This window comes from Colletotrichum lupini, chromosome 3, assembly GCF_023278565.1.
Source record: "Colletotrichum lupini chromosome 3, complete sequence".
Taxonomy (NCBI): domain Eukaryota; kingdom Fungi; phylum Ascomycota; class Sordariomycetes; order Glomerellales; family Glomerellaceae; genus Colletotrichum; species Colletotrichum lupini.
This window is the reverse complement of record NC_064676.1, coordinates 4,329,107-4,354,838: the sequence shown is the minus strand read 5'-3', so window position 1 is coordinate 4,354,838 and position 25,732 is coordinate 4,329,107. Positions and strand designations below refer to the sequence as shown.

At 56.6% G+C, this 25,732-nt stretch overlaps 1 protein-coding gene across 1 annotated transcript; it reads left to right on the top strand.

Moving 5' to 3' along the window:
- Nucleotides 1–18: 18 nt before the first annotated feature.
- On the top strand, nucleotides 19–25,732 carry CLUP02_06068 (uncharacterized protein; the record flags this gene model as incomplete). The annotated part of the gene is made up of 9 exons (XM_049285072.1): nucleotides 19–43; nucleotides 111–192; nucleotides 256–342; nucleotides 410–465; nucleotides 551–7,573; nucleotides 7,640–15,547; nucleotides 15,602–24,084; nucleotides 24,175–24,186; nucleotides 24,242–25,732. The coding sequence occupies 9 exons, from the start codon at nucleotides 19–21 to the stop codon at nucleotides 25,730–25,732; spliced, it is 25,167 nt and encodes an 8,388-aa protein (XP_049142215.1).

Here is a 25,732-nt window from a genome sequence, read left to right as displayed (position 1 = left end):
TGTAAGAGTGGATGATGGATGGGAAGAAAGTGCAGTGTGCAAGGTGAGTATGAAATATTAGGTAAGCGTACAATAAGGTATCCAAACGTAAGCGCGGGCAATTTCGACAGGGTGCCGCGGTGGCCGGTCGGACACTTGGACCATGGGAGCTGAGGTGGAAACAACGGACCAGGGAAGCTACAGGGGATGGCCGTAGCTGCTGCCCGTCGAGTTCCTTTTCGTCCCAATTGCAGCAATTGCCAATTTCACAGGCAGCTCGCCTCACCCTGTTCACCTCGTCTTAGTGGACCGCGACCGCTGGGCGACCCCGCCGCCATCTGAGGTGAGCCCAGCTTCCCCCATGTAGGTACTCCCTCCCTACGCAGCATCTGTAAGGTGTGCTGCGCTGCCAGCTGCCTCTCTGAACCAGGAAGGGCCTAGCTCCCAGTCCCCTTTCCCAGCGCCCATCGTCGTCCCAGATTGTGCGTGAGTGTTCCCAAATCCCCAGCCACCCTTTCCCTCCTTGCCTCCCATGGAAGGAAGTCTCTCCCCCCCCTTCCACACTTTGAAGGCTTCCCACCACCCCCCCCGCTCAGTCAGTTTTTTGGGGGAACACCCCCGGGATATAGCTTCACGGCCTGTCCCGCTTCGTCCAGTCGCTTATTCCTCAAAAAACAAAACAATAACATCGCCAGATTATTGTCTGCGCACTTCAAAGCACAGAGCCTCATCTTTAATTCACCACACCACCACACAATTCGACACCCCACGCCGTCGAACATTTCCATCATCAAATCGCCCCCGAACCACGAAAGAGCGACAGATGCGCACGACAGCTTTCGATACGCCTTCGCGACCATGATGCGAGATCCGCGTCGCCGGAGCCCAGAGAGCTCTCGGCGGCGAAGAAGAGACCGCCGTGATTCTCGCGAGCAACTCGCCAGCGCTGCCGACGAGAGCGTCGTATCGAGTATTCCTGGTCCATCATCTCGGGCCCCAACACAGCAGCAGCCTTTGCCGTCCGTCTATTCGCCGTCGCAATCGCAATACCCCCAATCCTATACCGAATCTCAGAGATACCCCGAAACCGAGAGATATGCCGCCCCTTCTGAGAGATATCCCGATTCTCAGAGATATGGCGAGCCCCAACGATACCCCCAACCCGACCAGTACCAACATCACCAACACCACCAGCCGCAACAACAGTATCCCCCTTCCGAGGCCTTCGTTCAGCCTCTAGGCTATGGCGAACCCGAACGACATGCCCAACCCCAGCCATACCAAGGAAACCATCAGTCCGAGAGGATGCGCCCGCGAGGCGGCTCCAGTTCTTCCTCGTCCTCCTCCACCTCCTCCTCCATGCTCAACATCTCAGCAAAGAGCCCCAAGTTTGGCGGCATCTTTAATACTTTCTTCAGAGCCCCCTCGGAGCAGCGCAAACGTCGCAGGAGGAAGAAGCAGAAGGCCCGCATTCTCTCCTTTGGCAATTCCTCCTCTTCGTCCGTCAATTCTGACATGGCTTACGGTCGCGGCTACATTGACCGCGACAAGAGTCAGCTTACGAGCCCCAGGCCACAGGGATACGCGAGTCCCTCGTTGTACCGCGCTGAACCGACTGACGCCCACCAACAACAACCGCGGCCCCCGATGCCTCGTGATAAGACCGACGAAGAAATTCTCGAGATTGGACGCCAACTGCAAGACATTGCGCGCAGGCAGAATGAGCATGACCTCAAGTCTGCTTCCAAGTCACGGGCGTCCCAGCTGGCCGGTACCGCGGCTGGTGCTGCAGCCGCAGCCGCCGCCTTCAGCCATTTCCGTAGTAAGAGTAAGAGCGACACCAAGACCAGAGGATCTGGCACTTCTAAACCTAATGAAAACGCTTCCTCCTCGGACGATGACTGGGAATCGGCGTCTGAAGATGAGTCTACTACTACGGATGATTCCGACAACGGCCTGGCGTATGGCTCCTCCATCAAGCCGTCCAAGTCGGCAAGAATTTCAAACGAGCCTCCGGAGCAGATCAAGCCACCCTCGCGGAGGAGTACCATTGTGGACCCACGCCTCTTCGGTCCCGTAAACTCTCTTCGCGGCGCCGTAAAAAGCCCATGCGGCTTTGGCGAAGAAGACCCCCGGTCCGCTGGCTCTTCCCGGCGCCACCACGAAGAGACGGTAGCGCAGGTCGAATCGCCCAAGACTGGGAAACAACCGATGCAGCGTATATACCCCGTGCCGACCTCAGACCCGGACAAGTTTGACTACGACCGTAGCTCTGTAACCTCATCCCGCCAGGATGTCCCTCAGCGTGCCCGGCCCGACCCAGTCCCCATCCAGCAGCCTATTCCCATTGTCCCTCTCCCGTCCAAGGTGTACGATGCAGAAAGATTCGAGGAGGAGGAGCGCCGGAACTCTAAGCAACCCCGCCAGCCGCCCAAGGGAAGAAGCGCTGCTGAGAATGCCATCGCTGGCGTAAGCATTGCCGCTGCGGCTATGGGTGTGACCATGGCTGCTAAACGTAGGGACTCGGGCGAGTATATGGAACGACGAGATGACCGTCGAAGTGAGGTACGGGACCATCATCGGAATGACTTCCGCGATTCCTGGCAAAGCCGTCGTATAGAGGAAGAGCCCGAACGCCCAGTACCAATTGAGCTGGAAGACCGCGATCCTCGTGATCAGAACGACCCCCGCCGGCCCCATAGACGCAACAACGTTGAGATCATCGACGACCGAGACAAGCGTCGGGCTGGCCGTTCTGATCCCGCCTATGAGGCCTTGAAGAAGCCCGACGTCGAGACTGACCCTCGCCCGGAGGTGTACAAGCTGCCCCAGGGTGACGAGATTCGAGTTGAGTACGACCCAAAAGATGACCACCGGCCACGTGAGGAACCAAAGGAACCTCGCAGGGATGACCGTAAGCCGGTGGTGGTCGTGGATGAACGCCGGGATGTGAAGCGGGTAGAGAAGCCGACTGAGGCGCCCCGAGAGAAACATGGGGTGGAGCATCCCGAGGCCCCCAATGCACAAGCCCCTATTGACCCTTTCCAGTTCCAGGTCGCTGATGATGCGTTCCAAACGCCAAAGTACGCCACCCCGAAGAGGCCACTGACTCCCCAGGTCGTGACCGTCGACCGCGAACCCAACTTTGACGATTCTCCGCCGAGGAAGCCCGACTACTCCGAATCCCGAATGAGCCGCAAAGACTCCTTTGAACTCGAGAAGCGTCTGGAGCAGTATCAGCAAGGAGCACGAGACCGTTCCCGGACCCCTGAGCCGCGCCGCCGGAGAGATTCTCTTCAGGAGGAACAGCATGCTGCAAAGTCCATCTACGATGAGGCCAAGCACGCTACCGTGCCTATAGCCGCGGCCGCCATTGCTTCTGCCATCGCCGTCGAAGAGGAGAGATCACGCAAGCATCGCAACGATCATGTGACCGAGGATGGCTCTCGCGACAGATCCCGAACTACCAAGGACGCCGTACAGGAAGAGGCCGATCGGTACTACCGTGAGACTGTCATCGCCCGCAAGATCGCCAAGGACGAGATCCGCTCGCGCAGTGCGTCTCCTCATGATGAGTCTGTTGTCGGCAAGTGGCAAGACCACGATGAGGGCCCTGACATCGTTACCATCGTAACACCGCCCGAGATGGATCATCCTCACGACAAGAGCCCGTACGACGCCCCCAACGCCGATGTTCGCATTGATCATGTCATCATCCCCGACGAGCTTTCTCGCTTCCGTCTGCCTCACCGTCAACTCGATCCTGGCGCACAGCCAATCTTCCAGTCTCGCGACCCTTCTGCTGAGCGTGAGCGACCTCTGCTGAACCTCGTCTTACCCACACCCGTTGTTACCCCGCGCCACACGCCCGCCCCTGAGAAGCAAGCGCAGGAACAACCCTCCAGTAGAAGTCAAGAGCCTGTTCAACCACGATCCGTTACTTCAGCTGAGCCACCTTCTTCTGCGACCGCGCCTGCCACAGAAATCGTTTTTGGACCCAGAGGCGAGGTTGTGGAAAGGCCGACAACGCCCACAGCCAAGTCAGTCACTTGGGGCGAGAATGAGACCAAGAGCTTCCAGATCGAGAGCCCAGAGCCTCCAATCAAGGAGCTGTCCAGCACCTCTCGTAAGTCTAAGAAGAAGAAAAAGAAACTGGGCAAGAGTTCACCGTGGGGCATCATTGCTGCGGGCGTTGCCGGTGGAGCTGCAGCGGCTGCAGTCTCTGAAGCCTCTGAAGCCCCCAAGATGCGCGATCCTTTCGAGAGCAAGCCCGAAGAGGAAAGGGAGCGACACAGTCCCCCGGAGTCACCAAAGTCCCGCAGCGTCGAGCCTATATCACCCATAATCGAAGCTGCCCCATCTAAGCTCACCACGTCGTTCGAAGATGACGCAGACTTGCCTCCCGCCCCAGGCCCCAAGCCTTCTAGCCCTCAGACGTCTAGGATGCCTGGCGCCTTTGCAGATGATCTAGAATTTGCCTCTGTGTTGGCGGCTGGTCTTCAAGACACTGGGTTTGATCCCAACATTGTCATCGACAACCCCACCTACATGCGTCGCGACAGCCCACCAGGACAAAGTGAGCCGGCCGTTTACCAGCAGCCGTTTGCCGAGACTGTCACCGACCTGGGCATCTATGGTCCCGATCATACCCATGATGGGCCCACTGCAGGCGACCGCGGCTTTGTCATTGGCGAGGTGCCAGAAACACCAGTCACAGAGAAGGAAATGCACAACGGCCACGCGACCGACTCTCCTCGTGAAAAAGAACGTCGTGACAAGGGCAAGGCTAAGGAGGTGCCATTCATCGAGCAGGAGCCGCCAGTTGAAGAGACTGAACCGTCGAGGAAGCTGAGCAAGAAGGAGAAGCGCAAGCAAAAGGCATCAAAAAGGCAAAGTCTCGACAACGTGCTACCTGAAGAGACGTATGGTGCCCCCGAACCAAGATCACAGCCCGAACCTGCTCCTTCGTCTGCACCGGCCCCTGTCTACGAAAGACCACACGGCTATGATGACGTTCCCGAAGCCACATCACGACCTGAGCCTAATCCATTTGCTCCGATGGATCATGCATACGCCAGACCTCACAGTTACCACGATGTCGCCGAAGCTGCACCACACCCTGCACACGCTCCATACTCGCAAGCAATGCCCGCCTACGCTAGACCTCACAGTTACTATGGCGAGCCTACAACGGCTTACCGAGACCAACCTGCTCCCTACGCAGAGACAGGCCCTTCTTATGAGAGGCCAAGCAGCTATTACGATACCCCTCAAAGTCCGGAAACCGTTGTGGCGCTTGGCCCGAAGACTCGTGGATTTCAAGACGCACCCACCTGGGATTTGCCCACTTCTTCTCTGACAACACACCCTCATGACGAGACTCCCGTCTCCAGAACGGTGGAGTCCGAAGCTGCCCCAACAGACCCTGAAGCCTCCACATCGGCGAAAACAAGAAAGAAGGACAAAAAGAAGAAGAGTCGTGGCTCGAGATCTGAAATCATTGTCACATATGACGATGATGAGCCAGAAACTCAAGAGCCATCTTCTTACAACGACCCGAGCACGTCCCGCGAGAAATTGCCTGAGAGGGATTCATACCGCTCTACCGAACCCCAAGAGGCCGGCGACGACGCATGGGATGAGCATGCGAAGAAGAAGAAGTCCAAGAAATCCAAGCAGAGCTCAGACGAATGGACAGACGTCGACAAACAGAGCGATTACACCGCGACCCCAACCGTCGAACGAAGCAGCACTCGCGACGATCTTGAAGACTGGGACGACCTCCCGGCCAAGTCTCAGCGGGACCGTTCCAAGTTCGAAGAGCGAGATGTGAGCTCTGTAGTATCTGACCCATCGAGCAGGCGAGACAAGTCCGAGCGCCGTTCCAAGAGTAGCCGGATTGACGACCGCGACGTGAGCTCAGTTGTCTCTGATCCTGCGAGCCGCCGCGACAAGTCAGATCGTCGATCCCGGAGCAGCCGATACGAGGACGCAGACACCAGTTCGGTGGTCTCTGACCCCTCAAGCCGGCGTGAAAAATCCGATCGCCGGTCCCGCAGCAGTCGCTTCGATGATAGGGATGCTAGTTCAGTTGTGTCCGATCCCGCCACACGGAGCGAAAAGTCAGAACGTCGTTCCAAGAGTCGCCGTGAGGACGATCGAGACGCAGCTTCCGTAACCTCTGACCGTTCGTCTCGTCGTGAGAAGTCTGACCGACACTCGAATGGAACTCGCTACGACGACGATGCCAAGTCGGTGGTGTCGGAAAGCTCCGAACGTAAGAGACGCAGCCGAGACGACAAGAAGAGTCCCAAGGAAGATGAGAAACGCAGTAGCGGCTTCTTTAACAACCTGTTTGGAAACAGAAGCAGCAAGGATGTTTCCAGCAAGGACGAGAAGTCGTCTTTTTTAGATAATGCCGGCACCCTTGGCGCGGGTGCCGGCTTGGCGAGCGCCGTGGCAGCTTTGGGCTCCATGATGTCCCGCTCCAACGCCACCGAACCGCAGTTGGAAGAGTCGTCAGATGCTCTTCAAGATCGCGAGAGATCCGCCAGTCCCCCGCGAGACCTAGACATCGTCGACCCTGAGATCGTGCCGCGGACTATTAGACCTGCCATCGACCCTCAGTACGGAGATTTCCTCCCCCTGCCACCCAGCCCAATGCCGCCCAGCACTCCTGGCTCTCCCACCCAGACAGACTTGGATGAACTTCCTGCCCTGCCCGACAGCCGGCCGGAGACGCCACCGGAGGAGCGGAGGCGTCAGCACGAGACCAAGACGCCAAAGACACACGCCCGCAAGCGTAGCAACATGGAGACACCGACCAGAAGCCCAAGTCAGACAGCCGTACCCTTCAAGCTGCGACTGGGGCAGAGGTCGACACCTTCGTCTCCAGGTACCTTCGGAGTCTCGCCTGTCACCTCGCCAGCGGTGCCGACGTTCCCCGAGACCACACACATCACCCCTCCTCATCCCGCTTCCCTGTCCAGGCGCCCCTCGAGGCCCATCTCGTGGGAGAACAGTCGCGAGATCAAGCCCCTCTACCTGCTTGAACAGGCTCGTCAGGAATCCGCAGCTCAGTCAATGGAGCCACCCATTGATTTCCCAGAGCTGCCTCCAAGCGAGCCGTCATCGCGGGAATCTCCTGCACCAGAATTCACCCTGCGTGACGAGGATGTGAATTACTTCCATCAGCTTCAGGCATCGCCCTTTGAGCCTGACCTTCGTCTTGACACGGATATGTCCCGCTATCCTGAACAAACAACGCGCCGTTTCAGCTCGCAGGAAACCACTCCGAAGGCAGAGCACGCAGTCCAGCATGCCGGTGCCATGTTTGATGCGGCATCACCTGGCCTTCCCCCGTCTGCAGATACCGCCAGGGGGTTGGACTTGTCAGAGCATGAGCTAGAGAAGCTGCCCGCACTTCCTGCTAGCCCTATGACATCCCCGGCAACGGCCATTGCCAGTCCTACTCACCGTTCGAACATTCCGGAGTTCAAGTCAGGGCAGTTACCTGCTCTACCCGACAGCCCCGTGACACACGCAACTGAGATGCCCGAACCGGAACAAGTCGAGACGACGTCCAAAGAAAGAAGTTCGTATCTCCTACACATGACGCCCCCATCAATCATCAAAAATCTAATGGATCGTGACACACCAGACACACCATCAAGCCCTACACTGAACCGATCGCGCGATGTTGCCGCCAATTTGACCGAGATTGACCATGACGGCCACTCCCGCGATGATGCTATTGGCGCTCTACTGGGAGGTGCCGCGGCTGGTCTGGGAGCTGCGTATCTCGTAGACCGTCTCAAGTCTCACGACAAGTCAACAGAGATTGGTCGAGACGGAAAGACTTTGGATGCTCCCGAACCAGCAGAATTACCCGTAATCGAAGGCAGGATGTCCAAGAAAGACAAGAAAAAGAAGAAGAAGGGCAAGGGCGCGTCAGTCGATGGCATTGCCCTCCCTTCTGATGGGCCTACTTCTTCTGCTCTTACGCCAGATGTCGAAGAAGCGTTGGTGTCAGCGGAGCACCTCGCAATTGACTCCACCGACAAGGACTTCTTGCCATCAATCGATCAGATTCGCGCCATGCCAACCGAGGAGCCAGTTCACGCCTCAACTAGCAACACTATTGACGTTGCGCCAGTCGACAGATCTGTGGGGCCCTTGGCCGAGATTCCCTCAGTCGCTGTCTCCTCGAACGATGAGATTAATTTGGATGTTTTGCCACCGCTTCCTGCTGCGTCTGCCGACGAGCATGCGCTTCTCTCAGCCGATTTTGGTCCCTCAATTGATCGCGCCGATGACCCGCTGCTTTCAACTCAAGATACTCCGCCTGTGGAGCCCACTGTTCAGGCACCCCATGCAGTCGAGGACCTTCCAGCTGTGCTTGATGGCAGGCATCACGCCGGCAAATCCGTCGCGGAGGACGTACCTGTGGATCGCAGTGCTCTGGTCGAAGATGTCGCTCCCAAAACCGTTACATCTGAGCCTTTGCTCGAGGACGACGCGTCTGACAAGAAGCTCTCCAAGAAGGAGAGAAAAAAGCAACTCAAGATCAAGAAGGCTTGGGAGCAGGCTCAGGCCGAGATGCAGGAGCTTGAACGATCTGCCGAGCCGACTAAGCAGAACAGCAAAGCTGCCTCCGAAGCAGACACAACGCCGCAGCCCGCCCTCGCGCCTTTGTTTGAACAGACCGCGGAGACAACTGAAGCCGAGCGAGCCGCGGGTATCCCGCTACCCGAGGTCTCGGATGAGGTGTTCGAAGCTCCCCTGGAGTCCCTAGCTGACGTTCAGCCCACGCCCAAGCCGGAGATTGCTATCGAAACAAAGGCACCGTCCACTTTCCTACCCGCTATTGAACAAGCGGCGGCTATCCCTCTCCCTGATGCCTCAGACGAAGCCTTTGATACTCCTCTTGACTCCTTGGCCTCTATCGAGCACCAGCCTGACACCGCTCTCGACGCGAAGGCCCTGCCGACTTCTTTGCCAATCCTTGAACATGCTGCGGAGATCCGCGAGATCGAGCAAGCTTCAGCTGAACCGCTCTCTGAGAAGGTTGAAGACATGTCTCAGTCGAATATCAAGGAGGTGCCTGAAGAACCGGCCAAGGTCGAGGAGCAAGTCAATATCGAGGAGGTGCCCAAAAGTGAAGAGGATCTCTTTGCTGGCTTGAGCAACAAGCAGAAAAAAAAGAAGATGGCAGCAATGGCAGCTGCTACTGCCGCGGCCGCGGCTGCCGCTAGTGTAACCAACGAAGCTCACTCTTCTGAAGCCAAGGAACCCCTCGTCTCCTCAAGTCCCCTTCCGGAAGCCGTCTCGGAGCCGCCAATTGATGCTGAGAAGGCAACGAAGATCACCACGGAAGCGGAAACAGCTGCAAGTGTTCCTCTTCCTGAGATCTCGAAACCTGTCCCAGAGACCTCTCCCGAGACTAGAGAATCTCTTGGACCAGACAATGCCCCCAAGGAGAAGGAGTCTTCCGATGTCGAGCTTGCCATTGCTGTTCCACTACCTGAGAATGTCGCTGAGTCGCTCGAACCGGAGGTTGAGCAGGCTCAGCCCGAACAGCAGACTGAGGCCGACGTGGACCCGTTTGCCGGCCTGAGTAACAAGCAGAAGAAGAAAAAGAAGGCTGAGATGAAGGCTGCAGCCGAAGCCGCTGAGGCTGCAGCCGTCGCCGCCGCCGCCGTTCCGCCTCTTGAGCATGCCAACGAGTCGCTCGAACCGGATACGTCTCTCAAGCCAGTCGATGCCCCAAAGGAGAAGGAGTCTCCTGATGCCGAGCTCGCTGCTGCCATCCCACTACCTGAGCATGTCGACGACTTGCTTGAACCAGAGGTTGAAGAGGCCAAGCCCGAAGAAAAGCAAGAGCATGTCAAGGAGCTGCTTGACCCCGAAGTCGGACAAGCCAAACCTGAAGAGCAGCCCGAGGTTGAGGTGGACCCCTTTGCTGGCTTGAGCAACAAGCAGAAGAAGAAAAAGAAAGCCGAGATGAAGGCGGCCGCCGAGGCTGCTGAGGCTGCCGCCGCTATTGCCGCCACCGAAGCAGCCGAGGCTACTGCTGTTGACGCCGCCACTGTTCCACTTCCTGAGCATGTGGACGAATCACTAGAATTGGAGGCTGAACATCCGAAGACCGAAGAGCGACCAAATGTCGAGTACAAACCAGTGGTCGAGGAGAAGCCAGTGACCATGGAGAAGTCAGCGATCGAGGAGAAGCCGATGGAGGAGGTGGATCCCTTTGCTGGCCTCAGCAACAAACAGAAGAAAAAGAAGATGGCCGAGATGAAGGCGGCCGCAGAGGCCGCAGAGGCTGTTGCCACTAATGCCACCTCCGAAGTTGCCGCCGCCGCCGTTCCAATTCCTGACGAGCATGTCAACGAATCACTTGAATTGGAGGCTGGACGGCCCAAACCTGAGGAGCAGCTCGAGGTCGAGGAGAAACCCGTGGTCGAGGAGAAGCCAATGGATGATGTGGACCCCTTCGCCGGCCTCAGCAATAAACAGAAGAAAAAGAAGAAGGCCGAGATGAAGGCGGCCGCTGATGCTGCTGAACCCGCTGAGGTCAGCAGAGAAGTGGAAGTCGAACAGCCTACCGCCGCATCACCGGCGCAACCCATCGAAGAGAGCAATCTAGTCACCGAAGCAACTGCTACTCCTGAAACCAGCATCTCTCAAGCTAAGGAGGCCATTGAGCTTGACCAGCCTGCAACCACTTCTCTCGCAGACATCGAGGAGAAGAAGCCTGAAACAGAGCCGGAGCAGCTCAAGGCAGAGGAGGATCCGCTTGCAGGTTTGAGCAAGAAGCAGAGGAAGAAGAAACTGGCTGAGATGGCTGCTGCTGCTGAGGCTGCCGCTCAAGCTAGCGCTGGTCAAGCCAGCGAGACTCTGAAGGCGTCGGAAGTCCTTCCCGAGCCTTCTCTGGCACCCTCTGTCAATGTTCAGGAGGCCAAGGACACGGATGAAGCTGAACAGCTACCGGCACTTCCCGTCACGGAGGAGCCGGTTCCCGCCCCCGCCCTAGATGCGGTCCAAGAACCATTGCCTGATGTCAACAATTCCAAGGAGGAAGTCGAGACTGACTTGCCTGCTTCACCTCTGGTTCCTGACACTAAGAAGGGTAAAAAGAAGAAGAAGAGCAAGAAATCTTTGGATGCGACAAACGAAACTCTTCTATCTACTTCAGCCCTCGAGCCCTCAACTGTTTCTTCTCAACCAGACACTCCTACATTGGACATCGAAGCAAGGTCGCTTGGCACCACTAATGATGTTACATCCTTGCAACAAGAGTCCGCCCCTGAGGCGCCAGAAGCCAAGTCCGCTGAAATCCAGCAAAGCCTCCCTGACCAGCGACTCGATATCCGCGGCCCCCAAGAAAAGCTCGACACACCATCGGAATCACTGCCGCCCCTCTCCGAATCTAACGACAAGTCACTCGGTCCATCTGACAGCTTGGCTGAGCAGCAGGTTGCAACTGTTGACCAAGACGTCAAGCCTGCCGACACCGACGTGGCGGCTATTGAAGAGACTCAGCCTGTACCTCTAGCACCAGAAGAAAGCCTGGCCACGCTTGAAGACGACCCCTGGCAGCTAGACGAGGACCCATGGCAACAGCAACCTTCAGTCTTTGGCCAAGAAGACATTTCTGCTTCAAAGAGCGACGAGGTTTCGCAGCCACCGGCCGCTGATCAAATCATCGATGACACCCCGGTTGAACCGCTTGAGGCAGAGGTCCCAGCTGAAGCCGAGTCTACTTCCTTGTCCAAGAAGCAGAAGAAGAAGCTGAAGAAGTCCAAGAAGGACCAGACCGCCGAAGCTTTGAACGAACCTGAAGCAAAGCCTTCTTCCACCGAAACAGATGCAAGCACACAACCTTCTGCTGCGGAAGTGGACTTGGTACAGACCGATAACGACACTTCTCTAGCTGTCTCCGCAGAACCTGCTGTCGAGAACGCAATAGTCGAAGCGCCCGTCGCAAAAGCATTGGAGGAGACGTCCGTCTTACCTGATACTGAACCAGATGCTACCACCATTCCTCTGCCTGAGGATGATACCGACTTCGTTGAGCAGATCCCCCGACAAACTGTTGCCGAAGTGGATGTTGCAGGAGTGCCTCTTCCCGAAGACGCTACCGAGAAGACCGATGTATCTGAACCAGCTCCGACTGAGAAGGATGCAGCTGCAATCCCCCTTCCGGAGGATATTACCGAGAAAGCCTCCATTCTTGCCCCTGAAACTTCTGACAATGTGCCAGCCATTGTTGACAACGCGATGGCAACTTCTGAGCCTAGTCTCACGGAGCCGCCACCGGCTGAGCCCGTTCAGCCTGATGCATCTGGCAAGAAAAAGAAAAAGAAGAAGAAGGGCAAGGGTGCTTCGCTGTCGCAGCTGGATGACGTGATGTCGTCTGAGTCGACTCCCCTCCAGTCCCCAGGCGTTCAGACTCCTACCACTGAAGCTCCTACCAACAAGGCTCCCATCAATGAGCCTGCTGCTACCGATGCCCTTATTGGCGAAGGTCCCGTCATCGACACCCCGGCGTTCGATGCTTGGGGAATCGAGAGCCCTGCTCCCGAGTACTTTGCTAAAGCTTCTGCCATTGATACTCCCTCTGTCGAGGCTCCTTCCGTCGAGACCCCTGCCGTTGAGACTCCTGCCGTTGAGACTCCTGCCGTTGAGACCCCTGCCGTTGAGACTCCTGCCGTTGAGACTTCTATCGAGACTCCGGCTGCTGAGACTCCGGTCGTTGAGACTCCGGTTGTTGAGACCCCGGAGGTTGAGACTTCGACAGCGGCGGCAGAAGCGCCCGTATCGAATGTCTCAACTACAGACGCACTGGCTGAAGACCCGTCCAGCCAGAAAACCGTCACCGATACCGACGCTTCTGAAGCCGTTCCTGTGGACGCACATCACCCAGAAGACACCAACCTTCAGACGGCCGCAGTCACGGCGGACACTCTCGAGGCCCCTACACCTTCTTCGCCTTCTACCGAGCAACAACAAGATTCAGCTCCGACCGAGGAGACTTCTAAGTCACTTAAAAAGTCGAAGAAACAGAAGAAGAAGAAGGACAAGAAAGCACCCGAAGATAATGTCCTGGCGCCAAGCATCAACGAAGAGCTCCCTGCCGAACCCGCAAAGGGTACTTCATCCAATGCAACAACGATCGATGAAAAGTCCTCTGCGACTGACGCGCAGAAAGCCGATCAATCGCAGGAAATTGATATCAGGCCGACAGATTTCGCTGTAGAGGAGGCAACTCAAGTGGAACCTCAAACACCAACAATGACCGAAAGCCAGGATGAGGCTTTCCTCACACCTCCGCAAGGGCCTGCGACTCCCATTAGCCCAGATGAGGTTTTCGAGAATGCTTCCCAGGAGCCGACACTTGTTGACAGCCAAGTTGACTCGCTTGAGTCCAAACCGCAAGAAACCTTCGCCGAGGACCAGCAGGATCGTGGTCCGGAGTCTCCAATTGAACCCGAAGCAGCATCATCCAAGAAGAGCAAGAAGAAGGCCAAGAAGGCTGCTGCAGCCGCTGCTGCAGCCGCCGCTGCCGCCATAACATTGGAGCCGGCCGTTGAGGACGCTACCAAGGATTCGGACAAGAAGGATACTAAGGACGAGACGGTCACGGACGAGTCAATCACAGACAAGACGGTCACAGACGTTGAAAACTCGAACACGACCATTTCAGACAAGATTGGGGAGATGGAGCAATCATCGCAAGAACCCACCGCGAGCGGAGAATTCGCTACGGACAGCAAGATTTCAGAGGAGGCAGACCCAGGACCAACTGTTACCAAAAAGGGAAAGAAGAAGAAGAAGGGCAAGAAGTCTTCCACCCTGGACCCGGAGAGTACCCTCGAAAACTCGGCAGATGTAGCGAATACAAGAGAACAGTCCGCTTATTTGACCTCTCCATCGGGAGAGCCTAGCAGTGACGAAATCCCCTTCCCGCAAGCAGACACGCCGACAGAGGCTGAGTGGCCGACTGCTACAACTGCGGGCAAGAAGAAGAGGAAATCCGTGACCTGGGCACCTGAACTGGAGTCTTTCTCGACCATTGCTGAACCTAAGCCTGAAATGCCTCATGAAGGCGACAGTGGCTTGGAGACGACAAGCAACATCGAACGCGACTCCATATCTGAGGTATCTTCCACTGTCGAGCCAAGCTCGGCTCAGGATGCGTCAAGGGCAGGGGAGTTGCCCGAAGCAGGCAGTCCAGGCGATGTTCCGACCTCGCAAGGTTTAGACGAGGATGTCGACCAACAAACAGCCACAGTTGTGGCGGAGAAGGATCTCGACTCTGATGGCCAAGCACAGATGCACCCTGCAGGCGAGCCCAGTGAGGAGGCCCTGCCCACACTGCAAGACACAACCGCGACCCCCAGCGACGATGTTCCGTCATCTCCTGGGCTGAACACAAGCACGCGGGGAGTTGCAGGCGAGCCAATGGATTCTCTGACCCGGGAGCCTTCAACGCCTGCCTTTTCCAGTGAAGGCGGCGCTGAAGTGGCCAACGAGAAGGGCGGTGAGACATTAGAGCGGGAGCACGAGGTAGACGCGGAGCAGGTGGCTAGGGCCCAGGCTGGTGCAACATCGGACCCCGAAGCTGCGGGCCGCCCTGACACCATTGACGAACCATCAGCGGGATCCAACGCTCAAACGGGAGAGGTCGGCAGCCAGGACCCCGGCCTGCATGCGGGTGTGGAGCCGATTGACGACAAATCACTGGAGAACACGCAAAACAGGCGGATAGCGGATGACCAAGCCGTGGGACCGGCCCTCACCGACTCGGCCCTGGAGCTTCTGGAGGCTGGAGGCCCACTTCAACCCCCGGTCACAGCCTTGGCGAACCAAGACACAAACACGGCGATCCCCCAACCTCTAGGACAGGGCACACAGGAGGGACAGGTACCCAGTCAGACATCATTGGAGGTTGGCAAAAAATCTGACGCGGGGATTACTGACTCTACTGCCGAGACCGAGACCCTTCTGCAAGACGTTCAACAACTAGACAAAATTTCAGACGTCGAAAAGAAGGAAGAAGAAAAGAAGGACCAGAGAGACGAATTCGATTCTCTCGCCGCCAATGTTGGATTCCCGGGTCAGTCAGATCTATCGGAATCTTTGGGTCAACCGATCTTGCCGGAGCCGCAAATAGAGCCGCTTTCGGAGACTCTTCCCGGCCTTGAACCAACAGGGGACCCGAGTACCACTCACGACCCCGAACAGACCGAAACACAAGTCGGTCAGGAAGACGACGTTGGTTCTGAGCCCTCAAGCTCGAGCAAGATGTCCAAGAAGGAAAAGAAGAGCAGCAAGAAGAAGACCAAGGCTGCAACATCTGAACCAATTCCTCAGGATGATGTCCAAAATCTCAAGTCACCGATTGTGGAAGATGGAGCCCCGGCTGTCAGGGCCGTTGACGAATCAGTCCAAGCACCGGAGCAGGCGGGGCCGAATGTCACGGACGCCCCGGAAGCAACCGCCGTAAGAGAAGCAATCGAGGCTGGCGAGGATGAATGGGCAATTCAACCAGCTGGCAAGAAGAGTAAAAAAGAGAAAAAGAAAAAGGCTGCAGTTCAGGCATCTGCTGCAGTGGAAGAGCAGAGCACTGAGCCTTCGCCTGCGCCTGAAACGCGCGAGATTCCCACTGAGCCTGAAGCGCCTTTACAGTCTTCAGTAGACCAAGCCTCCAAGGGTAATGATGCTGGCGACCACAAGTCAACAGAGGAGTCTGCGGACACCCCGGAGAGCGCAGAGCCCAAGCAAAGTGAAGAGGTTCGGGCCTCGGCGGAAAGCACATCAGACGAAGTTCAAAGTTCACCACAGCCAACGACAAATGATGAGCTGCCGGCCGAACCAGCAGAGGCCGACATCAATGACTTTGAGCCGACGAAGAAGAGCAAGAAGGACAAGAAAAAGAAGAAGAAGCAGCAAAGTCTTTCATTGGACGATAGCCAGGAACTCCCCCAGCTGGAGACTCCGCTAGAGGAATCTTCCTCTGCTTCACCTGACAACGCCCCTTTGCTTGGCGACGCAGCACAAATGCCATCTGAAGATGTGCAAGCTTCATCAGAGCCAGAGTCCAAAGGCCCGCTAAAGGCCGGTGCTCAGGGCCTCTCGACTTCGACGTCTGAGGAAGAACCACCGGCCCAGGACTCACCATCAACTTTGCAGCCTACCAACCTGGAAGCAGGAGCCTCCTCTGCCCCTATGGCTGAAGTATCCGAAGTCAAGCAGGAACTGCCATCAGAGCCTTCTGGCCTGACTGATCCTTCTCCAGCAACGCTCGAGACACCTGCAGATAACACCACTCCACTTGCAGAGGAAGAGTTCCCAGCTGTCACCAAGAAGTCCAAGAAGGATAAGAAGAAGAAGAAGAGTCTTGCTTCCGACACCCAAGATGAGCCGCCAGCCACGCCGGAAGCGCAGCTCGTGGCAAAGGAGATTGACCTATTAGAAGCACCGCAGACTTCTGAGCCACTAACAATGCCTGCCGTCACGCCGGCCGCAGAGGAGCCAAACCCCCAAGCCGTGGAGGAGGTGGCTACTCCACCAGAGGCAGCGGCGTACACCGAGTCACCAGCCGTTGTATCCGAAGATCCCATCTCTGAGAACCAAACGCCGACTACTGTGGAGGAAGAGCTTACCACCTCGAAGAAATCGAAGAAGGACAAGAAGAAGAGCAAGAAGGACACCGCGCAAGATATTCTGGAGGACTCTCCTGCTCCAGAGGCAGAAAGCAAGCCGGAATCGATACCCGCATCGCAGGTGGAGGAAGCTCGCGAAGAAGCCGTCGTTCCTGGTGGCGAAGCGATCGCCCAACCGAAGGAACCCGCGGAAGAGCCCATCGTCACGACTGAGCTTCCCGATCAGCAAAAGGAAGAACCTGTCAAAGCAGAGCCTGAGCAAGAGAAGGGTATCGAAGAGACGGCGCCTCTAGAATCGGAGCAGCCTAAGGTCGAGGAGGATCCCTTCAAAGGCATGAGCAACAAACAGAAGAAGAAGAAGAAAGCAGAGATGGCCGCTGCCGCTGCCGCCCTGGCCGTTGCTCAGGAACCCACGCCTGCCGCCGAGGAACAAACCGCTGACTCCACGCCTGCTACTCTTGAGACCCCACCAGAGGCGCGGCCTACTGAGGAAACCGCTACCGAGGAACCTTCTGCGCAAGAACCGCAAACTGCAGATGAAGTCAAGAGTGTGCCAGAGGTTACGCCGGAGTTGATGAAGTCTGAAGAGGATCCATTCAAGGGTATGAATAAGAAGCAAAAGAAGAAGAAGATGGCCGAGATGAAGGCGGCCGCTGAAGCCGCTGAGGCTGCCGCCACTGTCGAAGCTGTCGAGGTCGAGAAGCCCACGGAAGACGAAGCTGCCGCTGAGAAGCTTGTCGAGGCGCACCTCACAGAGGACTTGGTCGCTGAGAAAACCTCCACTGAGGAGGAGCTTACTGGGGAGGAGCCTGCCGTTGAGAAGCCTTCCGATGAGAAGTCTGCCGATGAGATCCCCATCGAGACAATTTCCACAGACGACGCGTCCGGACTGGAAACTACCACCGAGGACAAGACGCCTGTCGAAGAGATGACTTCTGACAAGACTACGATCGAGACGCCGACCAAGGAGCAGTCCGCCGTGGAGCCCGAACGCGCGGCGGAACCAGAACTTGTGTCAGAGGCAGTATCAGAGCCAGCCAAGGCAGACGAAGACCCTTTCAAGGGTATGAACAAGAAACAAAAGAAGAAGAAGATGGCCGAGATAGCTGCCGCCGCCAAGGCTGCCGAAGCTGCTGCCGCTGGTGAGGCTGTCTCTGAGGCCCAACAAGTACCTTCTGAGCCTGCTCCAGCCAAGCTCGTCGACGAGGAGCCTATTGTTGAGGAGTCTGCTGCCAAGGAGACTGCAGCTGAGTCGAAGTTCGTGCCCGAACCGGAGCTCGAGCAGCCTCAAGTCGAAGAGGACCCTTTCGCTGGCCTGAGCAAAAAAGAAAAGGAGAAGAAATTGGCTGCAATGGCCGCTGCTGAGGCCGAAGAGAAGGCAGTTGAGCAGATGGTTGGTGAGGACAAGGTTGCCGATAGGATACCTGCAGATGTCGCTCTTGAAGAGACTCCTGCTGAAGCCCCGACTGCCGAGGAGTCGACTCTTGCCGACAAACCTACCGACGAGAAGGCTGTTGAAGATGCGCCTGTTCCAGAGGTGCCCCAGGTCGAGGCTCTGGTCGAGGAGGACCCTTTCAAGGGCATGAACAAGAAGCAGAAAAAGAAGAAGATGGCCGAAATGGCAGCAGCTGCTACTGCTGCAGCCGCCGCCGGGGTCATCGCAGCTGAAGTCAAGGATATCCACCACGACAAGGCTGCAGACGACAAGGCAGACATCTCATCTGAGCAGCCACCCGCATCTGAAGTAGAGACTGCCGCGACGTCGAAGGATGCTCCTAGGGATGCTAGTCCTGAGCTTCTTGAGGTGAAGGAGGCGTCAGAAAAGCCTAAGAGCCAGGTCGATACTTCCGCAATTCCGGATGTCAATGTCGATGACGACCTCCCGATGATCGAGAAGAAGACGAAGAAAGACAAGAAGAAGAAGGGCAAGGCCTTGGAAACCCTTGAGCCTGAATCTGGCCCTTCGCCTGGTATTGCCGCCCAATCAAGCGAACCTGTCGCAGAGCCTTCTATCGAGGCTATTGCTGAGAGCGTCCCGGAGCCTCCGCTGAGCGATCCTACTCTATCCACCGAGGACACACTTGCCGCAGTAGAGGAGCCTTCTTCGTCAATGCCAAGTACCACAATCGACCAGTCTGCCGATCAGTCGATGCATCTCGAGAGCCCCAAAGCACCTATCGAGGAGCCTGCCAAAGAGGCCATCGAATCGATGGCAACAGACAAGCCTCACCTAGATGCCGATGTTGCTGCTGCCGCTCAGGAGTCTTCTAAATCTGTGGAGGATGATTTCTCCCCGAAGCTGTCTAAGAAGGATAAGAAAAAGAAGAAGGGCAAGCTTCAGGACGACTCGGATCCCCCCTCTGGAACGGCAACACCCACCGTCTTGGAGCCTTCAGACCACCTTGATGTATCTACTCCTGATGTTCAAGAAGCACCGGCTGCCGCTAGCACCGATGTTCCTGCACCTGACTCAACCGAATCGACTAAAGAAACTTCGGTGGACATCTCGGAACCCCAGGTAGATGCCGTCACTGTAGACGTCAGAGAGACGGCGAAGGTGGAAAGCGAGCCCCCTTCTGTTACCAATGAGGCCGAGGAGGTGCACGTTGCCAATGCCGAGTTGCCGACCATTGATACAGATGCTACTTCAGCCCTAGTTGGAGACTATTCCGCTGAAATTCCCGCTGTGGCCCCCGTCGAGACCCCTGTTGAGGCTTCTGCCGAGATTCCAAACATCGACGACGAATTTCCAGCCTTCCAGAAGAAGTCAAAGAAGGACAAGAAAAAGAAGAAGGGCAAGACTCAGGACGACATTGAGATCACATCGGGAGCTGCCACTCCAGCTGATGCACTCGAAGCTGAGAGGCATCAAATACAGTCGCCCGATATCTCTGCCGAGCCAGTCAAGACTCCTACAGATGCCAACTTCCCCGAGGCTGAGCCAATTTCCACCCCAATTCAAGAGGTGGAGGACCGTTCCGTGGCGAAAATCCTCGCGCCAGCGCCCTCGGCTGAATCGAAGACTGTCATCGATCAAGATTCCATCGCTAAGGACTCCCAACTTCCAATCGACGCACCAGTTGAGGAAGAATGGCCCGAGAACGCGCCCGTCAAGAAATCTAAGGACAAGAAGAAAAAGAAGAAGTCCATGGTCGAGCAGGATTTGGATCTTGCATCTGGAACCGAGACACCGATGGAGACCACCGTTGAAGACAACGAAAAGGAAGTAGCACATATTGATGATGCTATGACTACCGACACACCCCTGACCTCCGATAGCAAGATGGCTTCAGATGTCCCGCTTGATAAGGCCTCAGTGGAAGCGTCACTTGAGGCTGACTCGACACAAGCATCAGTTCCAGAGGTAGCACAGCCTTCGTCATCGAAGGATGTCTCACAAGAACAGCTGGCGGCAGACATACAACAACCTTCTCCTGCACTCTTGGCCGAGAACCAACCTGAGCCATCAGCTTCTGTGAAATCAATCGAGCTTAAGCCCGAGGAGACTGCCGAAGAGACAGCGGCTGCCGAGGAGCCTTCAGAGTTCACAGTCAACCAGTCTAAGAAAGACAAGAAGAAGAAGAAGAAGTCTACTACATTGACGGAGCTTGAAACCCCTACTCCAATTGCCGAGGAGCAAGTGGCCACCTTGGAAAACACTGCCACCGATCCCATCGAAAAGCCAAACACCGCAGGATCCATCTGGGAGAGCTCAGCCGTCGAGCCTGTGGAGGGAACGGCCTTGCCTGCTGAGGGGTCAGCCTCAGTGATTCCGGAGACTGAGCCCACAACTGTCCACTCCCAGGATGCTCAGCCAAGACAGTTTGCAGAGTCCGACGTGCCAACGACCACTCTGGACCTTGAATCCAAGCCAAAAGGACTGGACAGCCAGTCTGATGCTGCCCCTTCGACTGAGCAAGAATCCATCGCTCCCATCGCAGTTGAGAATTTGCCCGAGGGTGCTTCTGATCAAGTCCGTTCAGTCGAAAGTTCCGACGTCGTGGCCGCGCCAGAGGCCACAGCTCCTGCTGATCTTGACGATTTCATGCCTGCGAAGAAGAGCAAAAAGGACAAGAAAAAGAAGAAGCGACAGAGCCTGGCATTCGACGACGTCGAACCCGAGTCGCCCCTGGCTTCTGGCACGGCAACACCTAAGCTTGAGTCGACGGAGCAGCAAGAAACCGAGCGAGCTTTCGATCAACAGCCTCTTCTAGCGGAAGATATCTCGAGACACGAGAACCATGCTTCGAGCGACAAGTCGGCCTTCACGAGGGATGATCTCGCAACAGACAGATCCTTCGAATCCACTTCAGTGCCTCAACCCCTCCCCACTCTTGACGCCTCAGCTGGCCCCCAAATAATGGACGCCATGACACCTGAACGCCGAGAAGATCTCAACCAAGTTCAGACAATCTCCGAAGACACGCTGGCTACTGAATCTACGCCGCAGCAGGTTGTCGGTGACGAGACGATCTCAGTTGACCAGGTGGATGAAGTCTTGCCTAGCGCTCCAATGGATGTGTCTGAACAGGACGATAAGCGCCCCGTAGAGGCAACGAGCGCACCAGATGTTCGCGAAAGTGCCCTCATGGAGGAACCTGAAGAGACCTTTGTCGTCAAGAAGTCTAAGAAAGACAAGAAAAAGCGCGCCAGCCAGGTGCAGTTTGAGGAGCCGGCCTCGCCCATCCTCGAGACCACCGAAGCTTCTGAGCAAGCCACCTTCGCCGAGCCAGGGCCTGAAGACATCTCTCGGGGGATCGTTCAGGAGCCCGAAGTCATCGACCTTGCACCGCAAGAACCCATTGCGGAGGAGTTCGTCTCCAAGAAGTCTAAGAAGGACAAGAAGAAGGCCAAGAGACTTTCCTTTGCGGATGAGCCAGAAACGATCGTTGAGGAGCAGGCCAGCGCCCCAGTCTTACCTCAAGGCGGCTTCGCCGCACTGGAGACGTCAAAGAACCTCCCGGTCACCGCTGCTGAGACGGATGTTGCGAAGGGCTCTATTTCACTGAAAGACCCAGGCCATCAGACAGCGGCTATGATCGAACCAGAATTAACGACTGAACCTGTCGCTGCTGGTGATGATGAATGGGACATTCCCGTCACCAAGAAGTCGAAGAAGAACAAAAAGAGCAAGAAGCAGTCAATTTCACTGGATCGCTCTCCCATCAGCGCCAACTTACAGCCGGAACAAGAAACGACTGTGCCTGGACCTAGCCGAACTGAAGATACGAAAGACACGGTTGAGTATTTCGACAGTGCACCTCGCGAAATCACTCGAAGCCCTTCAGCGCCACCGCCTCCAGAAACCGCATCGGCCCTCGAATCATCTGCAGGCATAGTTCCCGAGCCTGTTGGTGTCATTACCACGTCTCCTACTTCGAATAAGTCAGTAGACATCGATCTCACTCCCGCACAGGAGACCAGCAACGTCATTCATGAACTGCCCTTCGATCAGTCAAACAAACGCAAGAAGATGAAGACGAGAGAGTTGTCCGACACTCTCCTCCCCGAGCCGATTGTCAGCTCTAGAGATGTTGCTGCTGCGTACTTTGATGACCGCGAGACACCAGCAGCGGGCATCAGCAAGATTGAGGATGAGCTCCCTACCCCGGAAGCTGATACACCCCTTGGAAAAAATATTCCTGGGCACAGCGCGGGCAAAGATGAGCCTCTTCGGGAACCAGAGCCAGCTGCATCCCTTGACATCGCCGCTTCGTACATGGAGCACAAGTATGACCACAAGCCGGATGAATCTGTCCAGCCAATCACACCAGAGAAGAAGGCATCCGAGTCATCAGGCATCGGCGCCGCAGTCGGGGCAGCAGCAATGGCTGCCGGTGCGGGAGTCCTTGCTAGCAAATCGAGCAGCGGTAAGAAGAAGAAGGGAAAGAAGTCGAAGTACGAGGACAAGCGCGCAGCACAAGAGGAAGACATGTTTGATGATCCTTCTCTCTGGGAAGGTGCCGATAGGAAACATGTCAGCGAGATTGCAAGCAAAGAGGTGGAAGACTTTTGGGGGGGCGGCGAGAATACGGCCGATGACCAGCTACCTGAGCAGTCAACAAGAACAAGCATGATGGCGGACGACGTTTTCGGTCCCTCGCTTCAGCAACAGGAGGGCGTCCCCATTGAAGCACAGGAGACTATTGTCTATGAACAAGAGCCCAACGCGTCTCCAGTATCTCAAGGCTTGGTAGAGGACGTACCAAAAGGAAGGTCACAGGGGGAGGAACAGGCTAAGGATGTTCTGAGTCTCACAGCACCGCTCAAGGAGAAGGCTCAAGACGACAACATTGAGAGCCCGATTCTTGGCAGAGAAATCGGAACGGAGCAAGCGAGCGAGCCTGCCAGCATCACGACACAACAACGCTCACTGAACCGGGGTACCAGGTCTCCCATGACAAACACCATGGTTAGCGATATGGATGAAGCAGTCGATCGTGGGTTCGAGGCTGAGGCCCGTCGCGATCTATTCGTTGGACGTTCACCAAACAGCCCTGAGCGGACCTTGGAGATGGGCGGTTTCCGGAGTCCGGTGCCGAGCATCTTGCCGCCCGTTCAGGAGGAGGGTCACGATGGAAGCGATATCGAACCTCGATTGCTGTACAGGCCTGCTTCTCGCACAACCACAGGCTCACCTGACCCAACACGAGACAGCGGTTTTGTACCCAGCTCGCCTCACCCTCTCAGAAGGGGAGGTTTCGACAATGAGGAGCAACGAGACAGCGGAGTTCATCTTCGGGATTGGCAGGAACAAAGATCACCAGGCCGCGATGGACAACGGACTCCAGAGTTGAGGTTTCACAAAAGCGAAAGACGACGATCTAGAGATCTGGAGAGAGTCAAGTCGCCGGAGAAGACCTCACTGATCGAAGGAGAGGCTCGCGATCACCCACTTTCCAGAACACCCGTATTGCGAGAGCCTGCAGGAAGGGAGTTGACTCCAGAGCCGCAGAAGCACAAACGGGGCATCAGCCCAGAGCTTGAGATGCGAAGAAACAAGTACCAGGACCTGGCGTCGGCTGCCTTGGCTGGTGCAGCAATCAGCAGCACAGTCTCGTCACCACGCAGCACTCCGCCACCAGGTAATCGCAGCGTTTCCGACAGGGTCGCACGGCTGCAGTCTCCAGCACCTACAGAGCCTATAGCGCGCAGGTCCATGTCCAACAGCAGCCTGTCACGGCACCGGCGGGCCACTGGGGCGCTAACGCCAGAACCGCTCAAGTTCCGGCCTGAGAGCCCAGGCATCCAACGGTCAGGCACCGCCACCCCGCCTCTTCGCCGGGTCGACAGGCGTGTAAGCGGAGACTTGCGATCCATCAGCCAACGAAGTCAGCTTGACCTCAACAAGGACCCCAAGGACCCGACCAGCTCCTCAAACACCCCCGTCGCCAACGAAGGTCGTGTCCGTACCAAGGACATGGCCGACGTCTTCGTAAGTCACGCACATTTTTTATTCAATTATTTCTCTCTATCTGCTTTATTGCCTCACCGCCTGCGATTCCCAGGTGGTGTTTGTTTTTAGCTGGAAGCGCTTGTGACAGCATCGCTAGCCACCGTCACGACGAACTTTGACTGACCTTCAATCGTAGGATGGATTCGGTGAAGGCCGCATCGGCTCTCCCCGATCGCCTACCCGTCCACACAGCATGCGACGTCGCCAGAGCATGCAAGTCCTCGAGCTCGAGTCCCGCGTCGAACAATTGATGGCGGAGAACCGCATGCTCACAGACGCCCGATCCCAGACCGATACCCACAACAGCAACAGAGCCTCTGGCATTCTGGCAGAGCGCGATGCCGAAATCGATGTTCTCAAGCAATCACTTGAGTTTCTACAAAAGGAGGTTGCCCGATTGACAGAAGTCAACGAGGGCCTGAACAGCGCCAATACCCAGCTTGCTGCCCAACACAATGAGCGTTACCGGTCATTGGAGACCCAGCACTCTGATGCCTCCAGGCAATTAGAGCAAGCGCGCACCGAGCATAACCACTTCCAGGAGTCACTGCTCCAAAAGGATGCCGAGATTGGCCGCCTACGCTCTGAGCTCGATGCGGCCAAGGACAAGATCCGACAGATGCAGCGCCAGATCCTGGCATCCAAGGGCGCTGACAGCGACTTCCTCAATGTCAAGGATGTCGACCACTTTGACCACAGATGTCAGCAGCTCTGCTCTCACGTACAGCAGTGGGTTCTGCGCTTCTCAAAGTTCTCTGACATGCGCGCCTGCCGCAAGACAAACGAGATCAATGACGAAAAGGTCATTGACCGTCTCGACAACGCCATCCTCGATGGCACCGATGTGGACACTTACCTCGGCGACCGTGTCAGGCGCCGAGATGTGTTCATGTCCATGACGATGAACATGATTTGGGAGTTTGTGTTCACTCGCTACCTCTTTGGCATGGACCGCGAGCAGCGACAAAAGCTCAAGTCGCTGGAAAAGCTGCTTACCGAGGTCGGCCCTCCTCCAGCCGTCCGACAATGGCGTGCCGTCACCCTGACGCTGCTCTCTAAGCGCCCCAGCTTCAAGCACCAGCGCGACCTCGACACCGAGGCCGTCGTCCAAGCCATCTTCCAAACGCTGTCCAGGGTCCTCCCTCCCCCTTCCAACCTGGAGGACCAGATTCAATCACAGCTGCGCCGTGTGATGCGGGAGGCCGTCGACCTCTCCATCGAGATGCGCACCCAGCGCGCCGAGTACATGATGCTCCCGCCGCTGCAACCAGAGTACGACGCCGACGGCGAGCTCGCCGAGACTGTCACGTTCAACGCGGCGCTCATGAACGAGCGCAGCGCCGACAAGTCTGCTACCAACGAGGCTCTCGAGGCCCAGAGCGCCGTTGTGCGTATCGTCTTGTTCCCGCTCGTCGTCAAGAAGGGCGACGACGGCGGTAACAATGACGACGAGATTGTTGTGTGTCCTGCCCAGGTGCTGGTGGCTCGGCCCAAGGGCAAGTCCGTTAGGCTGTTTACGCCCGGGAGCGACGCTGGCGGTGCGTCGCTCGGCGGGCAGACGGCGGCCACGCACAGCGATCTCAGCATGGGAACTTTCTTGCCCGATCAAGCCTCCAACTTGCGGTAA